We start from the raw sequence: 23,289 nt of genomic DNA, 5'->3' as shown, positions 1-23,289 counted from the left end.
AGGGCAGAACATAGGGCACGGCAGACAGGGGATCACTTATGCCCACATTCTGAGAGGAGGCGAGTTTGAGTGCTGCACGTTGCTTGTCAGTCAGCCTCTACCAGGATTTCCTCGGGGGATGTAATGATGTCAGCGCCTCTTCCCTGCTGCAGTCTCTCCACCATGCTGTGCAGCTATTAGCTTGATGCTCAACTAAAGGGAAAACACAGCAGCAGACATTGAAGTCAAGGCTGTTAATGCCTTAAGGAAAATTGGAAAGCTGATGTCATGTTATCAAGCTGTGTAATTTCTCCTTCATAAAAAGTTGTGTTCCTTTTTTTATTCCTTATACTGTATTCTCGCATCTATGTGCTGCTTTACCTCATTAAGAAGCCACAAGTGTATCCCTTAGAAGTTGCTTTCATGTACAGTATCTTTTTTTTTTAACCAGAACATATAGAATCAGAGAACCTGTATGTATTTATTTATCTAGTTCTTTACATAATATATATACTTTTCTCATGTGTCCCAGTCCTAAGGATCAAACATTCCTACCACAGTGATAGAGCTACACTAGCTTGGACAAAATTGTGTGGTAGTTAACTTGCCAATATATATTGGGTTCTATGAGGATACTAGAGCAGCTAAAGGTAACCCATGTAAACATAGGCAGAGAAGGCAGACTCCATGGCGTAAGGGTCACCGTGGGAATAGAACCTAGAATCCTAATATTGAAAAGTATGAGTACTAACTACTTGGCTACCATGGCAAAAGTATAGGATATGCTGCTCCCATGCTGCCCATTGATGGCAAATAAACACGTTCTTGGAATTCAGTAGAGTTTAACCATAAAGTCGACCAGCTTAACTTAGCACTTCCAGTTCACCTTTTACCAGTTATAACACAATTGAGCAGTGTTTGGTATGCCCTTAGGACACAGCAGTTCATTTCAGGAAAACACGGGTGACCCCCCCAGTAGTTTAAAATAGTACAACACTCACATAGAGAGTTACCTCAACAGTGGCATGTGTCTTCAACATAAAGCATATATGTAAATATATGCAACTGAGACATCTAGAAGGGCTGGCCTGAAATGACCAAGTTCTTTCTTTGCTGATTATAAATGTAATAAAACCTATGTTAGGGCAAAATTAAAAAAATATTTATACATCTCTGCAGTACATCCACTTTCCCCGTGTTTTATCCCGTTACCCATGCTGCAGATACAGAAAAATAACTATTGATGTGAAAGGAATGAATGTGCTGCTATCTGCCTCTTTGACATGACAACATGCATTGTTAGTCCTGTCTACTTTATTTCTGATGCATTGCAAAGAATACAGACCTCTCCTTATCTTCTCCTCAAAATCAACAGATATTATTTGCAGTTATAAAAAAGATGTAACAAAATATTTTAGATAGTATATTTAGCATCCCAAAAGGGAGCAGAGAAAATAAGTTAATTGTTAGGATTTACATACAGATTAGGATGCTATCAGTAGCAATTAATGAAACTTCTGTGATGTGCAGTAACCAGTGAATACAAATCGCAGATAATAACAGGTTTGTTTGATACTGTTATTCAGGCAGGTTGGTGTGACACTGTAGACCACATAGGCTTATTGTGGCAGTGTAGACCATATAGGTTGGTGTGGCAGTGTAGACCATGTAGGTTGCTGTGGCAATGTAGACCTTGTAGGTTGCTGTGGCAATGTAGACCTTGTAGGTTGCTGTGGCAATGTAGACCTTGTAGGTTGATGTGGTAGTGTAGACCATGTAAGGTGCTGTGGTAGTGTAGACCATGGAGGTTGGCATGGCAGTGTAGACCATGTAGGTTGCTATGGAAGTGTAGACCAAGCAAGTTGTTTTTTTGTTTTTTTTTGTTTTAAATGGTTTTTATTAGTTTTCAACAAGTAACATGTCATACAATGAGTACAATCGTTGGTATAAATCAAGTACCGATGTATGTTAACAAAAGGTGTATTGACCTTATGGTCGGTCGGACCAACAAAAGGAAAGGGACAGTAGAAATAAACATTACCAGCTTGTATTCACATTCTATATATATAACATCTGCGTGTGAGCTGGCGGATTCCCTGGGTCGCACCAAAAGGAACATGTGCGGCCCATGTATGCATGGATACCATAGGTCTATTCATGGGTCTAATGGCCTCTGCGCCAAAGTGGCGGTGCGATGTACGTTCGAGGTAAGTACCCTGGTATCTGGCTAACGGAACGGTGGGAACCCAGAAGGATGGGGTCATATTTGAGTAAGTGGAGGGGAGTTGGGAGGGTAGGCAATGTGGAGGGGGTAGGGGGAATGGGGTAGAGGGGGTGTGTGGCGTGAGGTGGTTTGGTCGTGGTTGGTAGGTATGCTGGGACGAGTTACGGATAAAGTTGATGCCTCTTCCTCTGTCTATCAGAAGTCATTCTTGTCTTTGCATGTTGGTAAAGTCAGCCGTGCCTACAAAAAAGGCCCAGCAGGTCCACATCTTCCTGAATTTATCTAGATTGTACCAAGCAGGTTGTTGTGGCAGTGTAGAGAATGTAGATTGCTATAGAAGTGTTTACCATGTAGGTTGGTGTGGCAGTGTAGACCATGTAGGTTTCTGTGGCAGTGCAGATCAGGCAGGTCATCATTATATTGTAGTTTAGGATCTTTATTAAGATACCACAGCTCAGCCAGTTTGGTATTTTACTGTAACTCAAGCAGGTCAGTGACACATTGTTGTTCAAGCAGGTGATTCTTTATTAAAGTAAGTTATCAGGTGTGCCAAAATCTCATCCTCCAATTAAACAGAAGTAAACGAACATTCAGAAAGCCTATATGTTGCAATTATGGTCAATCCATTGGGAATCTACTTGTATGATGATGAGATGATAAATCACATGGGCCCTGCAGTTCCACAAGTTGGCTGGGAAACAGCTGCTAACACTAAAAGCAAAATACAACAAGAGTGCACCAAACACCTGCAATACAGTTACTTTAATAAGATAAAATCAATGGACAATTGCATTCACAAGTGTGTGAAGAAAGCAGCTCTTCTTCAGGCCACAGATAAGCACTGTTTTCTTTACACACAAGTATAAGTGGTAATTGATTTTATCTTATTAAACTAACTGTATTGCAGGTGGTTGGTATGATTTTTTTTTGCATTTAATGTTGGCAACTGCAGGACAAGTGTGATTTATCATCACTTCATACAAGGAGATTCCCGATGGATTGACCAAAATTGCATGAGGTTGGTGTGTTCTTGTGTGTTCTTCATTTTGTTATACCGTGAACCGCACAGGTTGGTGAGACATTGTAGACAGGTCAGGTCAGTAACACTGTAGACCAGGCAGGTTAGTGTTCTATTGCAGCTCAGGAAGGTTAGAATTATACTGCAGCTCACACAAGTTAGTATGATACTGTTACTCAGGCAGCTTTTTTGTTACACTGCTGCTTAGGCAGATCGATATAATACTGTAGATGAGGCAGGTGAGTAGGGTAGTGTGTCTCAAGCAGGTCACTGTGGCACTGTAACTCAGGCAGGTTTGTATGATACTGTAACTTTGGCCGTTTTTGTGACACTGATGCTCAGTCAGATCAATTTAATACTGTAGTTCAGGCAGCTTGGTGTATTGCTGTACCCCAGGCAGGTTAGTATGGCACCTACGTTCAGGCAGGTAAGTGGAACACTGTGGGGGTGCTTTACTAAAGTCAAATATTCTGTTCACTTTGCAGGAGAATCTGCACGTTGCAAGTGAATTTTCCCTTTACCTTAGTGAATGAGCTGGAGCTCTGCTGACTTCCATCCAATCATGTGCAAGCAAAAATATTGTTTTTTGTTTTTCTTGCTCATGGTTTGGTATTCTTTGCAAATTTAATTTTTACAACATTCACTAAGCTAAGGGAAAATGTCCTTGCAAAGTGACTATTTGCCTTTAATAAATCAACTCCTGTAGCTCAGGCAGCTTCGTGTGATGCTGTACCCCAAGAGGCAGGTTGGTGTTATACCTAAGCTCCAGCAGATTGGTGATGCTGTAGCTCAGGCAAGTTTATACTGTAGCTCAGGCAGGTCAGTCTAATACTGTAGCCCAGGCAGGTTTGTGTGACACTGTACAACACTTTGTGACATATACAGTAAATTACTCTCCATTGTGTGTGAGAGCAACATTTCTCAGGCAGGAATATTTTTTGCTATACATTATGATGCAATAATATCAATGACATTTTTAAACAAATGCAGCTATTGTGTGATGGGAGCATGCCTCATGTAGAATGTGTAGAATGATGAGTGACAGTGCAGGAACTACTCCATTAGATGTGAAAGGAATGATGCTTATACAGGTTTATCAGAGTTCTATGTAGGGTACTGTGTAACAAATACAGAACTCCAAACTATATTGGAAGGTTACAACCATAAGCATAATAAATTCTGCATTTTAAATCAATGTGATTGGCTGGTGGCCAAATACAGGAAATAAAAAAAGTACTTTTATGGACATTTTATTCAAAGACTTTACAGACAGCTTTAATTAGGTTATGAGAAAAGTCGCTGTAGGCAGCCCGTTTGAATGACTGTTCTTTCTTCCAACTCCAATCGGTAGGGGCAAGGGATCTGTCCCTCATACAGAAATTTTCTCTATGCACAATACAACTCTCCAACTAAACTGTTTTTAAAGGTGCATGTTACAGGATTGGTATTCTTATCCTTGCTTTATCACTAAGGATGCCAACAGGAACATGTACACAGGTTAGTTGTCCTTACACTTTAGTGGATGCATGCTTGCTCCAGGTCAGTAATTTACACATTTTTGAAAGTGGACCTAAAGTCTAAAAGTATGATGCGTACAACATAGATACGAGTGCAACAGGTTGTGGAATACAATTTTCAAAATTGATTGTAAAAAGTCAGATCCTCAGCAGTTCATGATCAAAAGGTGCCTAGGCAGCTTTCTGCTTTTTAGATGAAACTTTGGAAATATATGTCTTGAGAATTAGAATCTAATCTGCCTAGCCTCCCTTGTTAACTTCAAAGAAAATAATCTTTCAAAAGCTACAACTCATGACTTCTCCAGTGCACTTTTTCCTGATGTTGGCACTACTAAAATTCTTGCATAGTCGAGGCCAAAAGAGTTAAAAGGGTCAGTCCACCCAAAACGTTTCCGTTTTTGGTAAATCCTGGTAGGTCTGTAGGACACACTGCTGGAGAACATGTAAGCATTGTAGTGAGAGTTGCATTATTTATTTTTAGAACCGCTGAGATAATTATTTAAAGTGACACTAAACTCAGGAGATATATCTGATAAATGCTTTCAAATACCCATACTGTTAACAAAAATGTAGCTTATTTGTACATTACTCAGCAGTAGATCCTCAAATCATCTCTAAATTGGTGCTGACACTGTCCTTCCTTCTGGAGGGTGGCTACTTTGCTTCCCCATGGTCCCTGTGTGTGTTGTAAAGTAGCCACCGCTCCAAGCTCACTCTTGTGATAAACTATCATTTCAATACAAATTACTAAGCTAAATGTAAGATTGTAGTTCATCACGGGAGCGAACGCAGAGCGGTGGCTACAATTTTGTTAATAGTTAAGGTACTTGAATGCATTTTTTAGATTTAACTCCTTTAAGACTTTCAGAACAAAGATCGAATTACATTTTAAAAAATGAGAAGAAAAAAATGAATTAAGTTGGCGCCCACTGTATACACCACTCTAAATACCATGAATAGTGCAAGCTAATATTCTCCAAAGAAGGGCTGGATCCAATGTCATGCAATGAAAATGACACAAACTGAGATGCACATGAGAACAGATAAAATGAATAACAATTCCGACAAGTTAAGATTGAAAAGACAGCAAAGAAAACAGACTGGAAGACACATTGAAAAGATGATGAATGGATGACTATATTGCCTTTCTATTTTCAGGAAAGACAAATAGCAAAATATACTGCATCAGAAAGGAACTAAAAACAATGATGGATGAAGCACTTCAGCTTCAAAGGAGACTTAAACATATTACAATCCTTTGGCAATTGTGGCTATGGCCAGGTAAATCAGGAAAAAGAAGCTCTGGATATGAGATTAATACCACTGGAAAAGATTTCTTAAGAGCTTTTACTAACCCAAGAGAAAGCCATTGATTGCCATTCAATATAAATGTTGAGGAGAATGGGTTCTGGCAGCATGCATTTTGAGACAAAAACATAGGATCACTCGTAAAATGTAAATGTCACTTCTTTATACATTATTGCAGTTTCCTCCAGTTACATTTAATTGGAACGAAGAGAGAGTACAGTCACTTTTTAGAACAGCAGTTATATTTTTCGGCTTTGAGATGCAGTTTATTTACTGTATTGTTGAAACATGTCTGACAGTTGCTTATAATAAGTATCACACATAATGATAAAATTCATCATCCATATACCTCTATAATATTTAGAGATTCAGCAAATGATAATAGCACTTTACAAAGTGTAAAGTTGTAGGTTCGTTTAAAACGTTTTATTGTCATTAGAAATTTTTAATTTGTCTTGAAATCAGCTCCAGGAAGAGGACAAATCCTCTCTCCCAGGCAGCAGTCTGTAGATAAAACCAGTAAATCAGCTCCCTACTGATTGCAGAGTTCTAGCTGTGACTCATCAGGGAGTGTGTCAGACTGCTGCAGAGAGACCACTGCTCTCACACAGCCATGACCTGGATAAAATAAAACCTTCACAGACAACAAACACAACACTGTGCAACCATCAGAAATAAGCCTTTAGTAGCTTCAAGTGGCAGCTGTTTTCTGACTAGTTAAAATAAATTGACTAGTGCACATTATTGCTCTTTACACTGAAAATATATTTCAGTCTCAGTCCTTGTTGCCACTGTTATTAGCATGGTTGGCACATTTAAATTTTCTAATGAAAAGGTAGATATACTTTTAGGCAGGAGTATTTTCTGAATGCTTGTGTGCAAGATCATATATTGTCCCCCCTTACAGTTTCCACTGTGCTGAATATTGGGTATGGCTTAATAATAACCTAGTATAGTATCTACAATAATAGCCTTTGACATTGGTGTCAGTAACCTCAATAATAACCCCCACATTGGTGTTGGTGACCACAATAATAACATCCAGTAAAGATGGCAGTGCCTGCAATTACCGCAATCCTTATTGTCAGTGACCTCAATAATAACCCCCTTAATTGGTGTCAGTGGGTACACTAATAACCCCTAGAATTGGTGTCAGTGGCAGCAATAATAACCCTCAGCAATGTTGTCAGTGACCACAATTATAACCCAGTGGCGGAACTACCGCCGGTGCAACCGGTGCAACCGGTGCGAGGGCCCGGGGCCTGAGACTGTGGGGGGGCCCAGTGGGGTCAGGTCCAGGGCACCCCCACAGCCAGGCCGGGCGCTACTGCAAGGCAAGCTGCCGCCCGAGGGCCCTGATGGGGTGAGGGAAGCGGTTGCGGTCCTTGCGGCGAGCTGGGCCGCACAGAGAGAACGGTCAGGTGGTGGAAGAGGAGGGGCCGAGGCGGGACCGGAGGCGGGGCTATATCGGGCCGCATGGCAAGGCAGATCGATCAAGGTAGATGCTGCAGCACCGGGCAGCATGGAGGCTCCAGGGCTGTCACTGTGGACAGCGAGTGGCACTTTCCTGCTGCTTTCGGTGTGAACAAGGCCTTAGTGTTCTTCTGTTTTTACTGCTAAGTCCACTCTTTTCCTGAGTCCAGTGCGTCGCTTATTCCTGAGTCCAGTGCGTCACTTATTCCCGAGTCCGGCGCGTCGCTTATTCCCGAGCCCGGCGCGTCGCTTATTCCCGAGCCCGGCGTGTCACTTACAGAGTGTGGCGCTACCATATAATAAAGGGATCCCCACGATCCAGGCCAGCCCACCTGGGACCCTGCAGAGCCCACCATAGAGAGTCTCAGGTGGGCTATGCAGGATCTATGGTGTGCTCTGCAGGGTCTCCGGTAAGTCCAGCATGCTACTGCAACATTAGAGACCGCTGGGGGGTCTTCGGCCAGTGTGATCCGATCCCGCGCCCCCCCTGTCTTGGGAGGGGGGCCCAAGATAAAATCTTGCACCAGGGCCCTTTGGTTATTAGGTCCGCCACTGTTATAACCCCCAACATTTTGGCGTCATTGACCACAATAGTAACCGCCAGAGTGTGTCAGTGGGCCCACAAAATTGCTCCCAACATTGGTGTCAGCAATAACCCTACACTGTATACATGGATTTGAACTTTTCAGCTTACCTGGGCCACTTTTATTGTGACAATGCCAGGGTCAGATTTTCATCACCAGAGGCTGTAGGAACACAAGTTTGGCACGCTAACTTGTCGTTTACTTATTTTTCTGGTCCCAATGTGACTTATATTATTGTGATAACAAGTAAACAGACTTATAGGTAATGACTATTCCTTCTGATGATAGAATAAAAAGCCACCTCGTTGGCTCTAGCTTCCAAAGGTACATACCTACTGTGCCTAATGGTAAATCCAGCCCTGGACTCCACCTAGAACTACAGGTTGTTGAGGTTATATATTTGTATTCTGAATGGTATGAAATGTTAGTTTTTTATAAAGATTTGTGTCCGCAACCTTCCAAATCTATTACCTTTCAAGGCCTGGTTTGAGGGGTCTTTTCCATGAATATAGATCTTCATACACAGATGTTTGCACACAGCAAGCTATCAGCAACTGTAACCACAAAAAATATAAAAGGACAATTTTCATATTTGTAACCACAGTTTAGTAGCCTGTGTGTTTTGTCCTTTCAGTTCTAACAATATAGTAATTGTAATTAACCTTATATAAAAAAAAGCATGGAGATCTCCGTGCACATGCTCTTTGCTCTTCAGTACTTCATTTTGCTTAATACAGGAATGAGCATCCATTAATTAATTAGGAGTTTTACAACTTTTTGTACCCTTCCATGCATTTCATTGCAGAAGTTATAGCAGGGCCCACTTTGTATGCAAAGCGCATAGGCTGACTTCTTAAATCAAACTACTTTTATTGTGGAATAAAGTTCAGGAGGAGGCCAGTACATTTCTGGGCACGACTCGTTAGAACAGCAGGGCTGTGAATTAAACCACTGCAGATTCCTGCATGGGACTTGCACTGTGGAAGCTTAATCTCTCCTGAATAAATGGATGGCACACGTAAGACCCTTGAGTGCAATGCAAACTCATATATCAGAGTGAAGTTGTTGACAGACAGCCAGTTTTACCCATACTAGTCCAATTTTCAATGTACAAATCTGTTACCAAATGGATGGGAATAGAAAGCATTAACAGACTACAGCAAAGAGACAGACACTATTTGAGTTTTTTCAAGGTGACTCTGATTTGTTCTTTTTAAAACAAACTGCCGCAGGTATAAAGTTCAGGCATCTAGAGGTACCTACCTACAGCAGCCTTCTAATCCGTACAGTTACAGGCAAATACCAGACCTTCTGACAGGCAAAGCACTGGCACTTCTCAATGGGAGGTAGCCAGAAGTGTCTGAGCTTAGACTGTAATAGATGCTGCCATCAGTATGTGTAATCATCTCTATGTGCCTACAGCAGAAGTTGTTTTTCCAACTGCACAGATCCCCTGCTGGTCAGAGCAGAAAGTATAGGACAATGCAACATTTGTGTCCATCCAGTTTTTTCCTTCATTTTGCAATGGAGGAAAAAAACAACAACTTACCGGACCCATGTTAGGTCTGTTTACAACAGATTACCCCCCCAATCTGTCACAATCAGGTTCGCCAACACTGATCTTTGTTCCGTATCCCTGGACCTGAATTAAATTTACATCTGGCTACCTATAGACTAACATTGGGCTTCCAATCAGATCTGCCTGAAAACTGACAGGCAAACCTGATCAGATGGCCTATCTGAATGGGGCCTAATGACCAATATGCAATTGTCTATTGAGTCTGCTCCATTATTAGTATTATAAATTCTATTGTAGCATCTTTTCCATATAAATTACAAACATGTTGTCTGAATGAGCTATAAGAATATACACTGGACATCTTGTGAACTGACAGGTATGTTATTACATTAGGAAAATGAGTAACAATACTATAGCCATGCCATAGATATGATGTAACATCTAGTAGCAATAATTACAATTAGTTGCTGCCATTAACTTGATGGAGTCCTGATTATGTGGATTACAAGATTAGGTACTAAAGATCTACATGTCTCTATTGCTTCAGTGGAGCTGGCAATATCCACAAAATGTCCATGTTCTTATATTGTGCAATAACAACAGCAATAAGTCACTAATGAATTATATATATTCCTTACAGATACCATCACTCTTTAATTGCTATTGAATATGATTCCAAGTACAGGGCACAATCATTGTAAAATTATATGTTCAGGGCACCTCACACCTATAAACTAGGAAATGAAACAAAATCTGTCAACTTTATAGCTCTTTAAGAGGTGTATGCCATTCCCGTATGTCAAGATTCATCACTATAAGACCAAAGATGCCTGCTAATCCCATTGAAGGATAACGGTTAACACATTTTCAAATGATTAAAGTTCAAATATAGAAATGATTGAGTCATTTTGATGACTGACTGTGCATGCATGTGGAAAGAAAGCACCAAAGCATTGATGAACAGTTAGAAGAGGTTATCGTAAGAGATTATTAATTAATAATCAGCAACATTAAACTGCTCCTTGTAATGTGCATATGCCAATCTATTCAGTGCATGTTTATACAGAGGGGTAAGGGTTTTTAATTAACATCTGTCTTTAACTGTTAATATAAGTCCTCGTTTACCCAGGCAAATTGCTTTTCTTCCTCTTACATTTGAATGCAAAAGCAGCTTAAAGCATCTCAGAAGCAACTCATAAAAGCCCCAAAACTGCTGAAAATAGCTTGAGACATCTGAGAAGCAGGCTTAAAATTGAACCGAAGCTCAAACTTTTTTTTTAGTTTTGGATAGAATAGGGTTATAACCCTGTCAGCTATTTTTGCCATCTGTCTCCCATTGGGAAGATTTCCCTTCACTTCCTGTCCAATAGCTATGGCAGGAAGTAAGAGGAAATCCCTCCAGAGAGAAGGAAATCCCTGGTGGTCAGCGGGGTCACCAGAACTATTGCCCCCATTGGAAGATGTCCCATCTATTCATGTTCTGATGACCCAACATTTTTCTTTGTTTTCCATTTCACCAGTCACCAGGACAAATAAAGAGGGTGAATCTCCCTAGTGGGAACACAGACATCAATAAAAGCATGCCAGGTCTTCTAATCCCTCTCCACTCTGTCCAAAACTAAGAAAAAAGTTGACTCAAATGTGAGTCAATGCAACAAAAAATCTAACATGCTTTGGAGTCTGTGTACACAAGCCCTGAATGGTTAAGAGTTGAGGGTTCATTCACACTGTGAATTCTTGTGGCTTGGTTCAGAAGTGTGTGTGAACAGCTGAGGCCAGAAAGCTAGTACAAAACAATGACAGGGTCCACAGCTGTTCTCTGATAGATTTCATCCAGGACTGGACATCTGACCCTTACTGTAAACTTAACTGCTGGATGCGCGGACAGTCGCCATGCCTGTTAGCCTGTTATTGCTTTGTACAGGCTTCTCAGCCATAGCTGTAGCCCATAGTCTCTTTAAAATCCAATAATCGCAAATTAGGTCTTTATTAATAACGTTGTTTAATATATATGGGGTGAAAACAAATAGAACCGGTGCATAGGAAAAATAATATGTCATGTTTACCACATCAGACATTTTATGCAGTCATTAAGAAAATGTTTTAATGATACCCTTGCAATCTTACTTTAGCCTTGACCAAATTTAGCAGTCAGCATGTATAGCCAAGCCTTTGCCTTGGATGGAGGTACCAGATCTCCTGGTCCAAAGGTAGTTCTAGATGACCATAGTTAGTTTTTTCTTCAGGCGCAGGAGATACAAACTTACTGAAACTTCTGACAATTTAAAATTAACCAAGGCATACTGTAAGGCTTAGAATAAGGTGTACTTTGCCAATGCAAACAAAAGCAACATGTTTGCAATGATGTGCTCCTAAAATAAAGGAAATACCCCGTATTTCTGGGTATGGAGGAGTATGTGGCTGCACTGGTGCTTGGTAATTGGCCCAGAACTGTCATATGAGGGTGGAGAGAGTCCTTAGCCCTATGTAAGCTCCAACTGTAGATACATGGAGCTTCCACAAGGTTGTCATTCTTTTCTCCTGGTAAGTAAGTGTTAGGGTTGGGAGTGTTGAGTTTTAAGGGCTTCCTTTAGGGGTTAATTGTTGAAAGGAGCTTAATTATTAAGGGCCTGTTTAGGGGTGGGTAGTTGTTAAGTGTTCGGGAAAGAGAAGGGTTATGTGTTCGGTGGTGCTTTAGTATTTGGGATAAAATGCCGGCCAACTGCACGAATAGCTGTTGTTCCTAGTGCCACAACCCTCACACCAAAAATACTAGCACTAACCCCCATGTGCTAAAACATAGTTTTAAAGCAATTTTGTTTCCCCATAGAATCAGAAACCTCACATACCTAGAAAGAAGCAATGACTTTGATATACATCCAGTTAGAGAAATTTATATTTTTCATTATTTATGTTCACCATGAATAGCCATAAAAATTCTTAAAGGTGAACGTCAGCCTTATTTTCAGGCTTGCACAGTTATACAGTCTTCTCTGCTCTACTGAGATTGCTTACTCTGAATTAAATTTAAAAATGTCATAAGCATGGAAAGAAGAAACCAGGCAAAATATAAGCAGATCAGCTTTAAGCAGTGTGAAATGCATAGAAACTGTAGTTACATTGTTTGTCAAAGCTCTCATCCATCTTATTTTTCCCTTTAAATGTTTTCAGCATAACCCATCTGAAATCACCAACCTAAATTGAGATAATGGCAAAGACAGGCTTCTGAAGTCATGTTTAAATATATAAAGCTGTGATTTTACTAATGGATCATGTGACGACTCATACTGTAAAAATCTCACAATTCGATGACAGTACATAAGGCACGCCGTTAAAAAGACAAATGGTACATCAATGTGTGTGCCACTCAACAAATAGCAAAAATTGAATGTAAAACCAAGGGCTCGGGATGAGGTATTGGAGAAAGGTGATTGGACCAAACTCAAATAAACTTAAATGGCTTGAGAAGTAAACTCTAGGATTAATTGAGATCCCAGGCAGGTGCTAGAAACGTAATTCACGAAATGATCAAGAACATGCCAAGGAAGAGAAAAATGTGTTGCTTTTCAGATAATTTCCCAGAAGCTTCATAAAAGAAAATTGATTACTGAAATTTAATAAGTGCAGCAGAGTTAGAGAGGTAGTAATCAAATGAGTTTTTAATTAGATTTCAGGTACAAAAAAGAGGGGTCATTTTAATTTGTGTATGTGGATTTCAAAAAACCTTTTAAGCCGATTAGCAGGTTATATACCCTTTTACATTGGAATTAAAAAGTATTGAAAAATGAAAGCTCTCAATCAGAACTACAAGAAATTATTATTATTTTTATACATGTTCTTATTTCAGTGAAAACTTTAACCTTGAAAGAAAGATATTTAAGACCTGACCCAACATTACAACACAAAAGAAAGTATAAAACCTCTACTTAGTACGTAGAGATATTGATAAAAAAATGACTCTGACAACAAAAAAACCCCCCTGCAAAGTAGATAGCTGATACTTGCCTCTCCCTTACCATTGAACTCCATTGTATTAAAGAGATACACTGCCTGAAGAATCTTCAGGCTTCAGAACCTTCCCTTCTTTATGTTCTCCTTTCAGCCCTACATCCAATCACTGATCTAGATCTAAATCTTGCTGACTCATCCTCCATAACATTTCTAAAACTTGCCCCTTTTCAGCTTCTAGTTCATTCCCTTGTAATCTGTGGCCTTGACTATTATAACTCCCTCCTTGTTGGCTTACCACTAAATAGGCTATACCCCCTTCAGTCAATCATGAATGATACTGCCAGACTCATCCACCTTACCAACCGTTCAATGTCCACCGCCCCTCTCTGCCAATCTCTCCACTGGCTCCCACTACTTGCCCAACAAATAAAATTAAAAATACAAACAACAGCATACAACATCATCAACAACTCCACCCCAACTACATCACCAACCTCATCTCAAAATATCACCCAAACCATCCTCTCCACTCCTCTCAAGACCTCCTGCTCTCAGCTTTCTCATCACCTTCTCCCATGCTCCATATACCCAAATTGCATTGTGCTGATTTTACCCGAAAACCACAATTAACATGCTGTAATCTTATAAATAATTAATCACAATTATAACAATCAAAATAATAGTGAATTCATAACAAATAATATGACTTTGGTAATTAAATTGCTTTAGTGTACTGTGCAGTCCTTTTAATATACTGTGCAGTCCTCCTTAAACGTGTATACAATATACCTCCGTGTATCTTCAGTAATCGTGAAAACAGATGTGCTTCCAGAAACCTGTGCTTGAAAACTTATATCCGCACTCACCGACTATTGATGGCCACCCTCTTACATAGACTCCTTTCCACTTGTTAAGGTGAAATCCAGTTGGATAATATTGGTTAAATGCATTGTTCTTTCCATCAGGTTATTAAAGTTGACGGAATAAAAGAAAGCAGAAAGTGTAACAGGCTATGTTGCTAATATAACTTAAAGATCACCTCTAGGCTAATTTTCTTTCATTTTTTAAATTCTTTATTTTTCAAGAAACGCAAAAACGGCCAAAGTACGCATGTATTCCAACAACATAAAGAGAATAGGAAAAATGAACAGTCAATCTCCCAACTATAAACAAACATAGAACCAAAGAAGTTTCAACCATAGGTGATCACTATGAACACATGGAACTGGGCCCTCCTTTAAATGTATTTAATGTTCCCCTAGGCTTAGGTATAATAAAATAAAGTAGCTCTGCAGTACTCACCTCCTCTTTGGCACTGTCCTCTTCGGTAATTCCTTTTCTGCACTAGATATCACCAGTGTTTCTCTCTGCATCATTAAATCTGGAAGGCAGAGCAGATACTGTGAGAGCAGGGCACCATCATGATGCCCTGCACTCACATACAATGACGCAGAGAGCAACACTGACGTAATCACATCAGGGTCACTCTCATTTAGGACCACCTACCTCCAAGTGAAGGTCTGAAGAGGAATCAGTTGTTTGGCCTGAAGACCTCTGGAAAAAGAAAGTATAAAGAAAGTGTAAAAAAAATACACATGAAGGGGGGCATATTGGGGGGAGGGGGCAGACTTACGATTTAGGAAATGAGTGTCAACATTTAACTTGCCCTAACTGAGAAAGAAGTGTATTAATAACTTTTAAATTGGTGCTTATTAAATGACATAATGCAAAGATTCATTGCATGCCGTAACCTATGGCAACCTATCTGCTCTGATTACTTTGCCTCTTTTGAGAGATTAATTCTGTCTGGTTGCCATTGGCTATTGACCAACATTGTTCTTGCTATGTACAGGTTATTAAATAAACCTGTTTATGTGTCATGACTAATGGCCTGCGTTCTTGTGTACATGGGTTCATATGTCCTCCTTTAGTAACAGATTAGACTAGCTCATGCTAAATATAGCTGCAGCTTGTCAGTGTAAATGATGCTTGTCATTCTGCCTTAAACAGCTACGTGTATACTTGTAGCATCTGTACAGTGCAGCATTTTAGTGATTTTGGCGAACATCAGCTATACGCTGTGCTGGTATTTAATAACAATTTATCAAGTCATTACTCCACCATTAATTAGGCCGTAATATGTTATTGAATGAACAATAAAAATTCCATCTGGGAAAATTAATGGTTACATTTTTTCTGTGCTTGGTGAGTATTTCAGCACTCACTTTTGTATCTGTACCTATTTTTATATAAAAAATCAATTGTGGATTTAAGATTTCAGGGAATCAAAGAAAAAAAAACCTATAAAATGTATGTTATAGAGAAATTGTATATTTTTGAATGTGGCAAGACTGAAATAGGCCCTAGTATATGTACTTCTTAGTGTTTACATGACAGTTAAAAGTAATACAGTATCCTCAGTCAGTTACCAAGTTGGCTCAGACTTAAGGGGTTATTCACTTAACTGCCAAAGGCAGCCGAGTGAATAACCGAGCCGAAGTGAAGTGAGTCGAACACTGTTCGGCTACTCACTTCAGCTTTTTACGGCTGATTTCAGCCGTACATCGGCTAAAATCAGCAGTATATCGGCTGGCTCTGGTCAGCTGAACATGCTCTGCATGTTCGGCTGAGCCGAAGTGCAGAAGGCGTTCGATTCAGCTGATCCAACATCTGGATTGGCTGAGCCGAAGCTCCGGCAGCTCACTCTCTGCCGTTCACCCCTATTCTCATAGGGGGCTGAACGGCAGTAAGTGAATAGCCGAATGCCGCCAGCGGCATTTGGCTCGGCTATTCTTCTCAGAACTAATTAATGGTGGAGTAATGTCAAATCTGACAGATCTGACAGTCTTCAAACAGATCCCGGGCAATAGCTAACAACTGGGCGGAGCCGGCCGTGATGTCAGCCTAAGGTACGGCTGGATCCTTCAGCTCCATAGTGAATAACTCTCTTGGGCATCCTAATCTCAGTTAATAGAGTTGCTACATTGTTATAGCTAAAGTAAAACTTTTTTTTAATAAATTGTATTTTTTAAGTTTACAAACATAAACTTTTATTTTGAAATATAATAATTAAAAAAATATTTTATTTATTTTAAAAATAAATTATTTTCTTGATTTTTAAAACAGAAATGCTTTATGCTTAATTTGCAAAAGGCATTACTGCCTGGATCAGCTGAATTTGCTACACACTCCTAAAAATACTACTAGCTTTAGGTTGCCAAGTGCCGATAGAGTATCTGTTGAGGACAGAAATATTTACCATTTGAGGTGGTATATTAGATAAACCAATGATTAATGAGAAAATCTTTGAAATGGTTAAATGTTCATATGTAACCATTTCACACCTACACTATATTTTTAGGAAAACATTTTCAGCAGATTTATTTACTTATTATTGATATTTATATTGCACTGACAATTTACAATTTACATAGTGCACATTCACATCAGTCCCTGCTGTCAAGGAGCTTACAATCTAAGGTCCCTATCTCATACACATAGAGGGGACAACTTAGACAGGAGCCAATTAACCTTCCAGCACGTCTTTGGTGTGTGGGAGGAAACTGGAGTACCCAGAGGAAACCCATGCAAGCACAGGGAGAACATGCAAACTCCTTGTAGATAGTGACCAAGCTGGGATTCAAACCAGGGACCCCCAGTGCTACAAGACAAAAGTGCTAACCACTACGCTACTGTGCTGCCCCACATAAATTTAAAGAGCAGTGCTAAAATAACATAAGCCTACAGAGTACATCAATGACACTTGTTTGCGAAGCATACTGGGGGATTTCTAAGAAAGCCCAGCATTATCTGAATGCTTGGTGGCAGCATGTTAAAGATAAACCTGCAACATACTGGTATAGAGAAAAGCAATGAAATAGAATGTTATTAGACAGCCTGTCCATTTTGTTGACCATTTTATCTCTTTTATCTTGCAGACTCTAGTGAAAATTAATGGGAAGCTTAAGCCAATGCTGGACTCGGTGATCGTAAATCGTGCCAAATGGGATGACATGCACCAAAAAAGACTGCCATCCCAAGAAAGCAATGCCTCCTTCCCTACACCAGCTTCCTCACCCCAACCAGCTACAGAGTGTCTGCTGAAGACATAAGCTTGCAAGTGAGCCGCTGCCACGCGGGAAAGTTATTAAAAAAAAAAGACTGTCATGAGCTTAGCTGTTTAATTAAGTTACCGCAGCCATGCTTTTATTGGTGAGGAGATAATGGTCATGGCTTGGCTTTTGCCTGGAAGCTTGGAAGACTGAAGCTAAAGACAGATGGAAATTTGGTGTCAATGTTGAGGTGTCCTGTTGAGGAGCCGATAGGAAGGCTTCCTGTACTAGAGGAAACACGGCACTCATTTAAGCTTTGCAAACTCTTTAACTCTTGCTGCATGGTGAATAGAACACTGATCGTACTGGACTAAAATATATGCTTAATCCATGCAGCACAGTGACTATAATGCACAGTATAAACATCCATTACTAAGCTAATGCTAAGAAAATAAATAAGGCATATTTTTTATTAGTGTTTGCATTTACTCATATACATACACAAAGGAAATTGTGCCTGCCTGATGTGATGGTTTTCACACTACTATTATTTTACATGCTTAATGTACATTCACTTTTTTGCATTTTCTTTTTTTTTCCACCTTGTAAATTAATGGAAATCTCCAATGGCAGCTTTTTTTTCCAGATTGCCCAAAGAAAGAAAAACAAACTATGCAGAGAAATTCTATATTATTTTAAATAGATTGACTAACTTCTTGTTGCTGTTTTATTTTTGCACCTGTTGTCTTTTAGATTGTTGGTTTTGTTTTCTTGCCACAAATCCACACCATTGATTTGAACCCAGTGTATTATATGGTTTAATTGTCTGCTTGTGTGTTTTGATCTTGTTCTATAGGAGACCACACTGACATGCGACTGTTATTCGTCAGGTAAAAAAATCAATGATAATGGGTCAGAGTACTTCAAACTTCAAACTAAAACTTTGACTACCTCCTTTTTCTCGTTAGCTGTTACTTTTCCTTTTTGTACATTTTGTGCTTCAGAATTAACATTGCCCTGTCAATAGTAGGTCAAGCATCACATTGATGTATGATTGGTGAAAACACCAAACCTTAAGCATGACAGGTCAAAACGGTCAAGTGTATAACCCATGGGTCATCTTCCTCTCCTAAGGCATTGATCATTTTAATTGCTACATCCAGAGGTGACTGCTGCTAACACAAGCAGGTGATCCATTGCAGATATGCAAACCACATCACTTCCATTCAACAGTAAAGCACAATTATGTTAACCTTCCTTATAATATTAAGATACAGCCTAAAGGTATTTTTATAAATATTTTACTACTGATGATAATAATAATTTTGGTAGTTTAACTGCTACCTTGCACAGTGAGAAATCCCCAAAGAAGCTATAATATGGTGTAGTGTACAATATAAAGTTAGAAAAATAGACCTTAGTGCAAACAACACAAAAGCACTGGACAAAATCAAGAACAGATTCCCAAGGGACACACAACAGTCCACAAGTAATTTGATGTGAAAAATGGTTTCACTTGAAAAAGCCATACCCAATGGTTTAGTAACTCTAACCAGTATCATAACGTCTGCTAAATGTTTTGTATATGGGAGGGGACACCTGATTTAGAATCCACATCCTCAGCACTCCTTCCAGAAATCCCTTGTTTGGTCCTTAATGGGGAACTCTACCCAAAGCAAATTTTTTGTTTTGGTGAAGTAGATGCATGTTTCTATCCATTATTGGAGAATTACAACTCTCTAAGACCCAATCAACAACATCCCCTACCTCCAGCATGGCTATGAGAGACATGCTTATGTTTTCAGACAAGCTTCTGGTGTTATGCTAAGTCCACAATCCATATTCCTATCTAAAATAAGCAAGAGGATGAATGAATCAGCCTATCTGCTTGTTTTGTCCTCCAGTGAATTATCCATAGGAACTTACTGCAAAGGGGGAACACTGGAATGGAACACTGCCTGGTGACAGTAACATCTAGTAGCATTTCAACGATTACCATAGCTTTACTACTATGAAATGTCTGTCCCCCAACATTGGTTTGGATGTAACAGCCTAAGCTCAGCTTTGACTAGATATGCATCATTCCCCTTTCTGGAATGCATTTTTTCACACTCCTAAGGTACAAGGACACCAGCATTATTGTACCATTATCCCATATTGGGTTCCCATGACAGTATACGGAATATGTACTGAAGAGAAAGGAATTAGGAAATTAATCTTAAAGCAAAGTCCTGGCAAAGGAGAAGAAAACCCAGTTGGCCATCAAACCCTTTCCAAATCAAAACAAAAATCAAAACTTTGGATAGATTTCCATATTACTGTCAACAGTGCTACCAGTTGTGTGTGTATAGAAATAGTTTCCTGCTGTTGATGTAACCATAAGTGATGTATATACATATTTAATTTATGGTTGGATCAGCAGTAGGCAATTCATCTAGTGCACACAGGACTACAGATACAGTCTGTCCCTGCTGACTATGACAAATATTTGTATAATCAATCTACCCTAATACCTCTAAGTTGTTGTGGCAGGCAAGTAGGCTACAGATTACAAGAAACAACTTTCCCACTTCAGTACATAGTCCTAGTAAAGAACTTTTATTCAGTTTTTACTAACCAATATTTTATCCCTCTTTTTTCTTTATTGTGTGACACGTCCATTGAGTCTCTAGATTCCAACTGTACATACTATGTACATATTTTTATATGCTGCACACTGTTAATTCCTGATAGCATTAAAGGTTGTATCTGCTTCTGTTTCTGGTCATCTTCCACACAATGATTACTTTCACTGGGTGTTATATAAGGTAACTATAATATATTACACTTTATCTCAGTCTGTCTGTTTGTATCTTATAGATGTCATTTTAAGACTATTAAGCATAAATTACAGTTTCATTTAGGAAGAGTCAATAATATTCACTGACCTATATGTGAAAAGTTAAAGGACCTTGTGAGAACTGTCAGAGCCAATGAAATACTATGGAGGAAGTAAAAAGAATATCTTTACCAATATATGATAATGCATTGTGTCCCCAGTAAATTAATACTGCACTCACATGACATTGGCTAAGAAGTGAAGAATCCACAACAACTTGTAACGTTAGAAGGGTTTGCTAAGTTTTACTCTCAGCTCAGGTACATATGCGACTGTAAAAGAAGGAACTTACATCTGACATTTTGTATCATTAGAAATCTGTCCCTGCTGATGGCCTGAACTAATTATTTTTGTACAGACTTGTAATTAAGTATTCTTAACAAAGTCACTTTTAGTAGTTACAAAAGACTGCAGCCAGCAGTGCCTACTAGTAGTTTATATAGATCACAAGTGTTGTAGTATGAGTCACTTTGCATTTATTGTTCAGACTTTGTTTTTCCTTCACCTAGGTCCTTCACTTAGATCCCTTTAACATAATCCTTTCATCTTCATGCAGTCCATGCAGCCATTTTGTATGCTGTGAAAGCCATATATCGCAGATGAGGCCTGTCCATTTAAAAGGAACCAAAGGGCCTCGGTGTGGTTACTCGTAGATAACCGTTGAATAGGCTGCATTCCCTTAAATGTTGCCTGACTATACAAAATGGCTTCTGTTAATGTACACATACTTTAGGTATCCACTAAACTGCAAATCTTTTGGTTTCATTGGTGATACATTTTTGATTTGTCAGTTGCTGTTCACCCAAGAAATAAAGAAATGGGCATTAGAATAATTCCTCAATATCCAAAACACTTTGGTCTTTAGGCAAACTGAAAAAGGGCGTTCCATAAGGAAATGCCAGATACAATGTTTCATTGGTCTAACTACAGTAAACTGTAGAAGAAAATGTGTTTGGTTGCCATGAGCAGCGGCCATCTTTGCTCTTTGCACTATTATTAAATAAAGGCCTCTGTGCTTCTAAGTCAACTCCAGAATTAAAGCCAACGCCAGCGTTCTGAATTAACAGTACTCTGAACATGTGAATGCAGCTTGAAATGTTTCTGTTCTGGAGTTTTTTTTGGTTTATGACCCTTCTCTTTTGAATGTGCGTTCTATTTTGCATGTCGGACATTGCAACTTCTAGTTCCGTAGTTATATTGTTGTACACTTTGATTATGATTAATCAGGTGTGTGTATTCCTACTTCATATATACATCTACACAAGGCATATCTCACATCTAAATAAGATGCACTTTCTTTTCCCGTGCCTCACTTCCCATAAAGGTATACTCAAATCTATGGCTAGTGTTGTGCCACAATACTTGTATCCTTTTTTTCTTTTTTGTAGGTTATACAACACAATGCCTGTTAAGTTGTAATTTGTTAAACTCAGTCTTGTTTTTAAATAGCATGTTTTTGGGTAATGGCATTTATGGCTCTGTTTTTATTTGTTACTTTTCTCATAGAAATAAAAAATGACTGTATTTTGTTTTGTCTGTGTTTTTATACACTTTCATTGAATTTGGCTTAAATATGCAAGGCCAGATTTGTGAAAAGTCCTGTTTGGATGGGTACAAACTGTCTCCGTTTTATTATTTTATACTTTTCTTTATGTCAGCCCAAAAAATACAAATTAAAGGATTGTACAGTAAACAAAATACAAGATCCAGTCTGCTCCAGCCCACCTCATCACAGTACTTAAAGTGTATCTAAACCCAACATCAAAAATCTAATATACTGTAGTTTACCAATAATTCAATTTGTTTTTGAAAATGAAAGAGAGAATCTGACTGGTTGCCATGGACAACTGCTCCAGGTTCTGTCCGCTCCAGTTTTGATAAATTCCCCTCTCTGGTTTTTTTTGCTTATTCAAGGCAACATCACAAAGCCTCTTTAAAGCCATCCCCCAATCTACTTATCTTCCTTTTGCTCCATTCAGGCAACAGCAAAATACCTTGTGCTCTCAGGTTTAGAGGCGCATGTGACTTTCTCCCATGATGCAGTGCTTGGGTCTGTGGCCACACATCATCAAGCCCCAACATTGTCACATGAGAGGGCGTAACCAACCCCGTGTAAGCTCTGGCATGGAGCTTAAATAAGGGCTACAGAGCAGCGGGGAAGCATGAGGCCAATGAGAATCAGTGGGTTATGATGGGAGGAATGTTTAAAGAGACAGACACTTTGAACTGGCAGATGAATGAGTGGAGCTCTCTACTGCAAAGCTCAAAGAGCAACTGCAGGGGAAAAAAACACAGTTTTTGAACATTTGCTGTGTAGAAATAAATGACCTCTAATAATGGGTGTCACATGTGTGGCTGGCTGCAGCGTTAGCTATAACTCATAGTTTCCTTTATCCCGCCAACTTCCAGCTCAGCGGTTCCATCTCACACATACAGTCAAGAAAAGCATTGTTTTATCTCCTCCTCTCTCTGTGATTGTGCAAGGGGAAGTCCTGACATTCTTCTGCTTATCCTCTCCCTTTGTCAAATTACAAAACGTCTTGTCTTAAAGGAGAACTATGGGGTCAGGGCTTTTCCCCATAGTTCTCCTTAGGGTAACGGGAGAACACAAACTAGCGTCCTCCCGTTACCCTAAGCTCAGTATACTGTGAACTACAGCTCGCGGTATACTGAGACGCCGCAGCCGGAGCGGATCCCGACATCGATGTCAAGATCCGCCCAGCTGCATGAGTGACAGCTGGCTCTGCCTATCTAGAGGCAGAGCCAGCTGTACCCGCCCCCTCCCC

At 39.5% G+C, this 23,289-nt stretch overlaps 1 protein-coding gene across 1 annotated transcript in view; it reads left to right on the top strand.

Annotated features, from left to right (window-relative positions):
• The window catches only part of PDE11A (phosphodiesterase 11A), a 186,464-nt gene extending 168,759 nt beyond the window's left edge, over window positions 1-17,705 (top strand). The window contains exon 18 of the mRNA XM_018558066.1: window positions 17,512-17,705. Coding sequence (XP_018413568.1) covers window positions 17,512-17,685 — 174 coding nt within the window. The 3' untranslated portion in view covers window positions 17,686-17,705. The remainder of the gene's footprint in view (window positions 1-17,511) is intronic.
• Window positions 17,706-23,289: the final 5,584 nt, after the last annotated feature.

The sequence above is a fragment of the Nanorana parkeri genome, unplaced genomic scaffold (genome assembly GCF_000935625.1).
Source record: "Nanorana parkeri isolate BGI_ZX_2015 unplaced genomic scaffold, ASM93562v1 scaffold319, whole genome shotgun sequence".
Taxonomy (NCBI): domain Eukaryota; kingdom Metazoa; phylum Chordata; class Amphibia; order Anura; family Dicroglossidae; genus Nanorana; species Nanorana parkeri.
Note: the sequence above shows the minus strand (reverse complement) of the source record. Positions and strands in the feature narration are given on the sequence as shown.